The 11,672-nt window shown below is 53.4% G+C and overlaps 1 protein-coding gene across 7 annotated transcripts in view; it reads left to right on the forward strand.

Moving 5' to 3' along the window:
* ZBTB7B (zinc finger and BTB domain containing 7B) overlaps positions 1-10,334 on the forward strand; it is a 56,238-nt gene extending 45,904 nt beyond the window's left edge. For 6 of the 7 annotated variants that reach the window (XM_083715836.1, XM_083715838.1, XM_083715837.1 and 3 more), the window contains exons 2-3: positions 4,838-5,828; positions 7,840-10,334. In XM_083715836.1, coding sequence (XP_083571962.1) covers positions 4,838-5,828; positions 7,840-8,323 — 1,475 coding nt within the window. In that variant the 3' untranslated portion in view covers positions 8,324-10,334. Of the gene's footprint in view, positions 1-2,964; positions 3,968-4,837; positions 5,829-7,839 lie in introns of those variants that run through there. The other variant, XM_083715840.1, reaches the window with a different exon arrangement.
* Positions 10,335-11,672: the final 1,338 nt, after the last annotated feature.

Raw genomic sequence — 11,672 nt, forward strand, 5'->3', positions numbered from 1 at the left:
ACACACACACACACACACAATATTCACTGTGCTGGGAAGATCGTGTCAATGTCTGCCTGACACCGTGACATCCTGCGGGGAAGGGGGCAAAGGCAGTGGCGCTTAGGCACGAGGAATGGGAGCACGAGGCTTGGGCTGGGGGGTGGGGAGAGGGCCGGGCGTGCAGTGTGGGAAAGGAGTGGGGCGCTGGGAGAGCCGGGGAGGCTGCTAGCTGGGACTTGGAGAGACCGTGGAGAGGAGACCGAGCAAGGCCTGTCCTGGGCATTTTGCCCCATTGCGCCCCTCCCTGAGGGAAGGCAATCAAAGCCAGCCTCTCTCTCTTTCTTTCTTTCTCCCTCTCTCTTGCTCCCCCCTCGCTCCTCCATGCCAGGCAGGGGCTGGCAAAGTTCTGGCTGAGCTGGCATCCCCCCCCCCAGGCGTTGCCATGACGCGGACCGCGCCCAGCTCCTGGGTCAGCTTGCTCCTCCAGGAAGAAAAACCACGCCTGCCTGGCAGGTCCCCATCCGTCGTCCCCCCCCCCACCCTCCAAGCCTTCCCACCGCCGCTCTCCTCCTCCCCGCAGAGCCAGCCTGCCAGCCTGCCCATCCCCTTGCCCGGCCGGTTGAGCCTGCTTGGCAGAGAGGGGAGCGGCTGCCCCTGCTTGGAGCCCGTCCCCTTCCCACCCACCCCTGCCCCGTCGAAGGCAAACACACAGCCCAGCTGGCTGGCACCCAAAGCGGGCAGGGAGCGGCCACAAGGCAGCCCCGTTCCGACTTCCGAGAACAAGGCGAGGCACGACGACGAGTCTCTCTCTCTCTCTCTCTCTTCCCCCCCCATACCCCACCAGCTTTGCCCAGCTGGCACCCAGGTTATCTGGGCAAAAGGTGGGTGGGAGAACAGGCTGCATCAGGGGAAACATTATTAGAGGGTCTGGAGGGAGTTTGGAGGACGGCAGATAGGATTATTTTACTTTCCTTTGTGGCCAAGTTGGGATTCGAACCCGGGTCCCTCCCAGGTCCTAGTCTGACGCTCTCGCCACGACTGGCTCTCTCTTAAAAACTGACGTTCATTCATTGGTATTGGGTAGGGGGCGAGCTAACCTTTTTATTTCAGTTTCTCATTCCTACCACTGTTTGATTTTTTTCTTTCCCCCCAAAAATGAAAATTCGTTCAGTGTGAATTTTTCCTACTGTACCCATTTGCCAGAGAGGCACATTTTCTTTGCAGAGCGTCTCCCCCTAATATAATGGGTAGGGTGTTTTCACAAATACATGCACTAAAAGTACAATTTACCCTTAACGGCGTTTGCACCATCATCCTTTGCCATACACCAGAAGTTGTTGGACTACAACTCCCATCATCCTTGACCGCTGGCTGAGCTGGCTGGGGACAATGGGAGTTGTAGTCCAACATCAGCTTGGGGAGGAGCCAAAGCTGAAGAAGTCCATGGCCTAGAATATGCTGGAGAAACTGCATCATAAAATTCAGAGGAGTGCAAATTTCGAAGGCGGGCTGCGTTTCAGTTCTTGCATCATTTCGGAAAGTGCAAAAATTAGGTAAAGGTAAAGGGACCCCTGACCATTAGGTCCAGTCGTGGCCGACTCTGGGGTTGCGGCACTCATCTCGCTTTACTGGCCTAGGGAGCCGGCGTACAGCTTCCAGGTCATGTGGCCAGCATGACTGGCGAACCAGAGCAGTGCATGGAAACGGCGTTTACATTCCCGCCGGAGCGGTACCTATTTCTCTACTTGCACTTTGCCATGCTTTTGAACTGCTAGGTTGGCAGGAGCAGGGACTGAGCAATGGGAGCGCACCCCATCACGGGGATTCGAACCGCCGACCTTCTGATCAGCAAGCCCTAGGCTCTGTGGTTTAACCCACAGCGCCACTGCCTTAAAGTGTGAACTGGGTCAAAATGCTCCCCCTTTCCTGGTGAATTGCACCTGGGACGTCACCTACAGCACTAGGATCTTTATAGTTCTACTGGAAGTTTCTAGACTCCTGTCAGCCCCTGGTCAGCATGACCACAGGTTCAGGCCACAGGACCCCCTCTCCTGTCCTGGACCGTGTCCCAACCTATCAGGGATCCCATATGAAATGATTCCAGCACAGCCTACCCCAGATCTGTACTCTGGCGCATAGAAACGGCAGTGTTCCTAAGCACATACAACATGCAATCGGAATTTCTACCTGGGAAGCGCCACGCAGCCTTGTTAGGAACATCTAGGGCAGCCAATGCCCTCCAGAGGTTGGCAGCTGTCATTCACAACCTCTGGAGGCCAGCAAGCCTGTCTAGGGAACGGCTTGGCTGAAGAGGCTATGCTGAGAGCCACATTCCCTTTGGGGGGGGCACATGCCAGCAGTGGGCGGGGCCAGAGGTAAAACTGGGCGGAGCAACAGGCGTGATTTGCCTGGAGAAAAAGCGCTGTTTTGTGGAGGGAAAGCACGGCACAAAATTGTGTGAGGGCACGACAACCAAAATGATGGCCGTGCTCTCTCGATAAATAATAATAATAGTAATTTATTATTTATACCCCGCCCATCTTGCTGGGTTTCCCCAGCCACTCTGGCGGCTTCCAACAAAACACTAAAATACAATAACCTATTAAACATTAAAAGCTTCCCTAAACAGGGCTGCCTTTAGATGTCTTCTAAAAGTTTGGTAGTTATTTTTCTCTTTGACATCTGGTGGGAGGGCATTCCACAGGGCGGGTGCCACTACTGAGAAGGCCCTGTGCCTGGTTCTCTGTAACTTGGCTTCTCGCAGCGAGGGAACCGCCTGAAGGCCCTCGACGCTGGACCTCAGTGTCCGGGCAGAACGATGGAGGTGGAGATGCTCCTTCAGGTATACAGGACCGAGGGCGTTTAGGGCTTTAAAGGTCAACACCAACACTTTGAATTGTGCTCAGAAACGTACTGGGAGCCAATGTAGGTCTTTCAAGACCGGTGTTATATGGTCTCGGCGGCTGCTCCCAGTCACCAGTCTATCTGCCGCATTCTGGATTAGTTTCCGGGTCAAAAAATGGGAAGATAGTACGTCTGGGAAGATGGCGTCCTGGATTTTGCCTTCAAATTGCTGGAAGGTATGGGCTGCTTTCCACCCACCACATTCCCCTCTCTCTCTCTTGCCTAAATCCAGGCCAGCCCGAGAAATGATGGGAGTCCAAGGTTGCATCCCAGCCAACAAGGGTGTGAAGGCAGGGTCCGTGAGGGGCGGGGCCTAGGGAGAGAGTTCCAGGGGCCAGACTGAGAGGCCTTAAGGGCCGCCTGAGCCCTCTCCCCCTCCTTCCCCCTGCAGCTTTCGCTCTGGGTCCTCTCTCTCTCTCTCTCTCTCTCTCTCTCTCTGGGCTCCCTGAGAGTGGAGGGTTTGAGGCTCTCAAATGCCATGGGTCGTGGGCGGCAGGAGAGAGCTGCCCTATCTTTCCTAGGAATCTGCCTCTAACCCTGTCTCTATCAGGCCCCTGATCTCTTTTGCACCGTCTGGGGGCGAGGGACTTCCTCCCGCTCTGAGAAGAAGTCAGTGCTGTGCTCTCTCAGAGTCTGCACACTTCCTTTCCGTGTGTGTCTATTCTTTTCTGAGTTCCTTCACGTACGTCTGCCATCTTCCCTGAAGGAGGCCTGGGTTTTATTGCTTTATTTATTTGAAGCTTCTACATTGTCTTCTCCCCGCCCGCCCCCGCCCCAATTCGGTAGAGAATGTAAGACTCTTAATCTCAGGGTGGTGGGTTCGAGTTCTGTGTCGGGCCAAAATATTCCTGCATTGCAGGGGGTTGGTCTAGATGACCCTCTTGATTCCTTCTGCTATTCCGTGATTCTGTGATAAAGGTTCTAAGAGCAGCTTACGTAAGATCAGCTAAAAAAACAACTGCAATGCTTGCGCTCTGTGAAAGACACGGCACAAAAGGAAAAGGCATGTGGAAGGAAGAGGAAAGTGAGCAAAACACAACCCCTTTTTGATTTAGGCTTGGAGGGGAGGCAGGCGGGAAAGGTGAATCCTGTACTAAGAAGGCCTTTCTGCAAACCTCACCACCGTCTTGGAAGTGCAGCCATTGCGGCCCTCCCTCCTGGCCACAGAGCTCACTGTGGGTGACTTAAGCCCAGCCACTGCTGTTCGGCCTAACCTGTCTCACTGGGTTATATTGGGGATCAGTTTGAGGAGAATCATGTACACCACCTGGGGGAAATGGTGGGGTTTAAATGCAAGAAATGTATAAATGGTAAGAACTGAAAGCGATCATTTCCCGCTTTTAGTTTCTTTAGCTCTTTTCCTGGATTGTCAGCTTCCTACAGAGACAACGTGTGCAGTTGGTGAATCTTCGGGCAGGTCAAGAGCGAAATGGTCTCTGATGTTGAATGACAAAATACATAGGATCTTGGCGAGTGATTTAATGAGGAACCTGTGACACCGCCTCATAAACACCTCAACAGACCCGGTTTCGGATTTTCTACAAATTAGCACGCTCTTCAGACCCTATTTAACCAAGCCCAATGCCACTAACTGCACACAGGGAAATCAGCGAGGCTGGTTCAGTGGGCAATGCGAGGAGGCATAGGAAGATCTGCTAAGGGCTATTAGAATCTATCAGAATAAACCTTCCAAAACAAGGGAAATAATGGGAAGGAGCTGAGCAGCATATAAACAGGACTAACTTACCCCTCTGTTAGCCTTTGTAAATGATTGCGAGTTTAAGGAATTGATTGTAACTTGATGGATTAATTGATCAAAGCTTCTCTTCTCAAAATAAATGTTTGCCCGTCTCCAAACATATTGCTTTGAATGGCTTTTAAATACAAAACCTAAATGCTGTCTGTATTGGCTGGTGCTAACATCCCTGCTCTTTCCCCCCTGTCCTTGCAGGTGAGGCAATGGGAAGCCCTGAAGACGACTTGATTGGGATCCCTTTCCCAGAACACAGCAGCGACCTGCTGGGCAGCCTCAACGAGCAGCGCCGGAGGGGGGTTCTCTGCGACGTTACCTTGCGGGCCCAGGGATCGGAGTACCGGACCCACCGGGCCGTGCTGGCAGCCTCCAGCCGCTACTTCCGGCGGCTCTTCGCGGGGCCCGGCATGGGCGTCTGTGAGCTGGATTTTGTGGGGGCCGAGGCGCTGGGCGCCCTGCTGGACTTTGCCTACACTGCCACCCTGACCATCAGCACGGGCAGCCTGGCAGAGGTGCTGCGAGCCGCCCGCCTCCTCGAGATCCCCTGCGTCATCAAGGCCTGCGTCGAGATCCTGCAGGGAAACGGCTTGGAAGCACCCGTCCCCGATGACGCTGCCCGCGAGCGTGCCCACCGCTACCTGGAGGCCTTTGCCACCCTACCCAATGCCGAGGGTGACCTGCCCGAGCCGCCCGTCTACCCGGCCCCCCGCCGCAGCAAGAAGATCCGCAAATTCCTGCAGGCCAAGGGCTCCCGCCTCAACAACCACCTCGGCGAGCTGTCGCCGTCGCCGTCCCCCTCATCAACGGGGACGCAGGAGCGGCCGAGCCCCCCCAGTCAGGCCTCTCCGGCGCCAGTCCTCGCGCACCCCCACGAGGACGAGGTGCTGGCGCCCTCTCGCGCCTTCCCGTACCCGTACGCCCCCGGCCTCTCGCCAGAAGACCTGGGCTCGGACGAAGAGCCCACCGAACACGACATCATGTCCTACATGCGGGCTCTCAACCCGGAAGGGCCGTCCCTGGGCCTGGACCCCCCGGACAAGCTGGTGCGCAAGCGGCGCTCGCAGATGCCCCAGGAGTGCCCAGTCTGCCACAAGGTCATCCATGGCGCAGGCAAGCTGCCCCGCCACATGCGCACCCACACCGGGGAGAAGCCCTTCGCCTGCGAGGTCTGCGGGGTCCGCTTCACCAGGTGAGCCTTTCCCCCCTTTCTTTCGAAACTGGCTCGCTCTGCCCATTGCGGCCTGGCTTGTTGCCAGCAGCAGGATGGGGCAGGTGCGAGAGAGCAGACTGTACCACATGGGAGTGTAGGGGTGTGTGAAAATACCACAGCTTCCTTCTTTTGATGTTGGCCATGTTGTTGAAAACACAGCTCCTTGCCAAGGAGGAGGAAAAGGTTCTAGATCAGAGGGCAATGGGGCGCTTTTGTCCAAAGGCCCCTTTGCTTTGCAGGGAACATTCTGGGGGCTGGCATGCCATGGGGTAGACACAGCGAGAGGCATTGAGCGGTGGAGTTAATGGATGCGACTCTGGATCTTTATTTGGAAGGCTACATCTGAGGGTTTTTTTAATATGCACACAACCTGCGTCTCTCCATCCAAACACCCCAAATTTCCTGGGAAAAGGGGATTGGTTGTTCAAGCACTCAGGGGGAGGAACGGGGGGGGGGTGTCTCCTAACAGCTCCGTTGGTATAACATGAGACTCTTAATCTCACGTTGGGCAAAAGACTCATGCATTTCGGGGGGTGGGGGGTGGACTAGAGGCAACCCTCGTGGTCCCTTCCAACTCTGCAATTTTATGATTCTAAGAACTCTCAGCACTCCTAGCAAACTACACTTCCCATGGTTCTTTGGGGCAAGCCACAGCTGTTTAAAGTGGTATCATAGTGCTTTAAATGGCTAGTGCAGATGATGGGGCCTAGGCAAAACCTTACCACTCCCATTTCTGCTGAAAAGCTGGCCCCAGATTCCTTCCTTTTTCTTTGTAAATGGGCCACTGGTCACCCTACGAGAAGACCCATTGAAATTGCTGGGCTTAAGTGACTCAGGTCCACAGCTTCTACTGAATCCAGCCCAGTGTTTTCTTAAGTCGTGCTGGCTTGGTTTTATTAGAATTATAGAATTTGTAGAGTTGGAAGGGGTCACAAGGGATATCTGGTCCAATTCCCTACAGTGCTGGAATAATTTTGCACAACTTGGGGCTCAAACCCACAACCCTGAGATTAAGAGTCTTATGCTCTCCTGTCTGAGCTATCCCAGATGTCTTACTTGGTCCCGCCCCCCCCCCCCTGAGCTGTGCAGAAGGCGGGACAGAAGTTTAAAATAAACAGTACCTTTTAACCCTGCACAAAGTGGTGCTCCCTCTCCTAGAACTGTCAGCAGCGAAGAGACAGGCAGCGAGGACTGTTCCTGTAGCACTCAAGGGGGCCTGCCTATAGCCAAACTTCAAAGAGGCTTTTCTTTTCCTAGAGCTCCCTCTAGAGGCCATTCTGCATTTATCTAACTGAGCAATTACTGCGGGTGGGGAGGGGGGACCTTTTTTGTACCCCATTTGCCAACAGCCCCTGCTAGCAAGGCCAATGCTTAGGCATTGCGATTTTTGCATAGCGCACAGACACACAAATCATGATTTGCAATATATCATATCTCTGATGAAAATAGGGATGTATTATTAATTATTATTATTATTATTATTATTTACTATTTATACCCCACCCATCTGACTATGATGGCCCAACCACTCTGGGCCACATATATGAATCCATAATAAAACAATAAACATTTTAACTATACAGGTCTGCTTTTACATGGCCCAGGGGTTGGATAACTCCATATTCTCTTTTAACATTTCTCCAGTGAAAATAGGGACTTCCTAAGGAAAAGCAGGAATAAATCAGAAACCAGGATGGCTTCTTGTAAATCCGGGACTGTCCCTGGAAAATAGGGTCTGATATATTGCCAGGTCAAAAATTATGAAACAGTATCCCAATGTGGACTTCAAACCAGTTTCGGACAATAAATCGCCCAGCCTTAATTCTGTGTGGTCCGCTGGGTTCCTCTCCGTTTCATAAGGACTAGCTGCCCTCTTGTTTGAAATTGAGGTTGCCCACAAGCAAGGAAGATGCTGCTGGGCACCGGGCAGAGGTTTCCCTATGCTCTTGCTGACGCAAATCTCCTGTCTCCCCTCCTTTCTCCCTCGTAGGAACGACAAGCTCAAGATCCACATGCGGAAGCACACGGGAGAGCGCCCCTACTCCTGTCCGCACTGCACGGCTCGCTTCCTGCACAGCTACGACCTGAAGAACCACCTGCACTTGCACACAGGCGCCCGTCCCTACGAGTGCTGCCTATGCCACAAGGCCTTCGCCAAAGACGACCACCTGCAGCGCCACCTCAAGGGCCAGAACTGCCTGGAGGTGCGCACCAGGCGCCGGCGCCGTGGTCCCGATCCCGAGCCCAACTCCTTGCCCGCCGCGGGGACGCCCTTGGCCGACCACGACTTGGCCAACGGGCTGACGGATGAGCAGTGCCTCTCGCTCGCCCGCGGCTACTGGGATCCGGCCCGCGCCCAGCAAGCCCTGTCTCCTCACGTCAAAGAAGAGGAGGACGAGGAGGAGGAGGAGGAAGGCCGCGAGGAGGGCATGGCGACGGACGACGGGCCGGCGGCGGAGGCAGAAACGGCGTAGGGGCCCCCTTCCCCGAGACTAGGCCTCAGGCCTTCTTTGCTTTGGCCGTTGCCACGGCGACTCCGGGGACTAGGCCGTGGTCCAGGCCGAGATGCACTATTTCCCCACCCTTTCTGTTGCCGCGGCAACGGAGACGAGATGCACTATGACCCGCCCCTCCCTGGCGCACTGATTTGGTGCCTTTAGCGACCCCTCAAAGGGGTACGGGGCAGTTATGAACCAAAGCAGGTGGGGTTGGGGTGGTGGGAGGGCAGAAAAGCAAGGGAGAGGGTTCATATGCTCAGGATCAATGAAATTAGCAATTAAATAGGGGTAGTGCTATTGGGGGGGGGGTGGCGTGGGAGAGAATCCTGATTTTTTTCCCCTAAGAAAACAAGAGAATTATATAACTTTGGGAAGGGGGGAGTGGTTGGTGGCCCCCAGACCCTGCACTTTTGGGGGGTGCTCTGACCCCCATGTTAGGGAGGCTAGGAGGGGATGACTAGATTTATTTATTTTCCTTAAGGCGAGGATGTCAGGTTGAGGAGCTTTTGAGGAGTGTGCCAGGTTTCCTGGGTTTGATCCCTGCCTCTGGCTTTCCAGAGAATTTTATTTCTCAGGAGGCAGAAGAGAGAAAAGAAGATCTTTCTATTATTCCGGGCCCTGAGACTGGCAGCTGCTTTTTGAGAGAGGGGGGTGAGTGGGAGGCCCACAACCTTTCCCTTGCATGGTGGGGAAAGGAAAGCAGGGGGTGTTTTTTCCACACCACCCAAGAGCGGTGCCTGCACCCTATATCGACAGCACCTTCATTTTTGCACAGAGAGCCCCGCTCGGCTTCCTGGTGGCATGCTTGCACAGTGCAATGGGCTGGTCCCAGCAGCAACCCGTCGTCATCCCCAGATTTGTTTGGGGTAGGAAGATGCCCCCAAAACGAGTCTTCTGACCCACATTCCCATAGCTCTTCCACACCAAGACCTTAACTCCTTGCAAGAAGATAGGTTTTAGCACTTGGCGGAGGACGGACCATCAGCTTGGGGTTACCCCTCCCTAAAAACCCTCCCCACAGAAGTTTCATTCCACAGCAACAGGTGTCCGGTGGACTTTTGCACAAAAAGGCAATGACCTCGTTGTGTTGACACCCCCCACCCCACTTTAATTTTCCTCCTCCACCATTGCACTAGTGGTTTTGCCTGCGATTTGAGGGCGGGGAGGGTTCGGACTGGCACACTCCTCAATGGTGGTTAGGGGTCAGGTCTAACTTGTTGCCCCTCACCCCCATTTGCACATTCCTTAGATTTCCAGGGGCCCCCCCTCATCTTTCTGGAGGGGGCAAAACAGCCGGTGGGTTGGGTTGGAGAGAGGCGGCGTTTGGGGAGCGCAGGGAAAAGTCCGTCCCTAGAGTATTAGCACAGAGTTTAATCTATATTTAAGAGATGATGTAATATATTATTCCCCCCCTCCCCAAACTCTGCTTTCCCTTCCACCCCCAACCCTGTCCCAATTTCCCCCCACCCTCCCCGCAGGTGTTTTTTGGGGGAGCCTCCCGTCGGGTGAAAAGAGGGAGGGCAGGTCTCTGATGAGAGCCCCATGTTATCTTCCCTGACATTTTTTTTTAAAAAAGTGCCTGTATGTTTAAACTTGAATTTCTAGCTACTTGAAGTGCAAAAAAACCCCGCTTGTTCCACCTTACCCTGCAATACCTCAGCTACACCTCACCCTGTCTTCCCTGTCTTGAAGACCCCCCTCCTCTTAGACTCTTCCTGCAGCAGCGATTTGGTGATGGGGGGGGGGGGAAACAGCTGGAGATGAATGAAAATAGCACCCTCCTCATTGCCTTTCTCTGGGAGCGCTAGCAAAAATGTGCATATTTTCCTGGATGGCTGTGGGGGCGGGTATGTGGAAAAGACGGATGGGGTGTTCACCTCCCCGCCATTTCATTTGGTGTTGTTGTTTTTTTTAATTATTATTAATGTGCTGGTATTCCCGGTGTCCGTTGAGGCTGCTTGACAATAAAAAAGGAAAGCAGGGGAAATTTTGGGCTTGCGTTGGTGTCTGTAGGGGGCGTGGGGCCTTGCCTTCATGGACAAAAATTCTCCCAGAAAAGGTGGAGCGAGGTGACTTACATTACCTGCTGCGCGCGGCAAGAGGGTTTACAATACCTGTGACAGGAGGTGCCACTAGGCTGGCTGACACATTGTGCGTGTGGTGTTTTTTTTCTTAAAAACAATGTTTAGGGGTACAGTGGTGCCTCGGGTTACATACGCTTCAGGTTACATTCAGGTTAGAATCCGCTAACCCAGAAATAGTGCTTCAGGTTAAGAACTTTGCTTCAGGATGAGAACAGAAATCGTGCTCCGGCGGCACGGCGGCAGTGGGAGGCCCCATTAGCTAAAGTGGTGCTTCAGGTTAAGAACAGTTTCAGGTTAAGAACGGACCTCCGGAACGAATTAAGTACTTAACCCGAGGTACCACTGTACTCTCATTTTGACTTAAGTAAATCACCATTTTATAGTTCAAATTGGGGGAAATAAATACAGTAAATGGATGAAAGTATAAAAATTCACAAAATGTTTAGGCGCATGCGTACCCCTACATCCCCCCAGAAAAAACCCCTACTGTGTGTGTGTATACACACGTCTTACACAAATTCATGCCCTGGACGGGAAAATATGCTGCAAGCAAAACTCCTCCTTTCTCTACTGAGGGTGACCATGTTTTTTGGCTGTGGCTTCCACATGGGGGTGTGGGAGAGGGTAATAATTATATCCACGTAGCACCTCCAGCAAAAGGCCGCAGGGTTCGCAGGATCCAGAGGGGAGGATGCTAAGCGGTGGATTCAAATGGCAAGAAACAAGATTCTGACTAAACCTTAGTAAGAACTTCTTTGACAGTGGGATGGAGCACCTTGGAGGCTGGACCAGGGGTCAGCAAAGTTTTTCAGCAGGAGGCCGGTCCACTGTCCCTCACACCTTGTGGGGGGCCGGACTATATTTGTGGGGGGGAATGAACGAATTCCTATGCCCCACAAATAACCCAGAGATGCATTTTAAAGAAAAGGGCACATTCTACTCATGTAAAAACACACTGATTCCCGGATCAGGATTTAGAAGGCGATTGAGCTGGATCCGGCCCCCCGGCCTTAGCTTGCCTACCCATGTGGTGGACTCTCTGTCAGACGTTTTCAAATAGAGCCTGGACAGCCATCTGTCAGATTCTTTAGCCGCGATTCCTGCACTGTGCGGCCACTGAGAATGCTCAGTCCTCAGTGGACTGATTTTAGGGTATTCCCCCACGTCCCTTAGGCTTTTCCTAAATACCTCTTGGGTGTGTGTGACATTTTGGCAAACCTCAGGATTCCCCTCTGCAGCCC

The sequence above is a fragment of the Podarcis gaigeae genome (genome assembly GCF_964106915.1).
Source record: "Podarcis gaigeae genome assembly, chromosome: 16".
NCBI lineage: Eukaryota > Metazoa > Chordata > Lepidosauria > Squamata > Lacertidae > Podarcis > Podarcis gaigeae.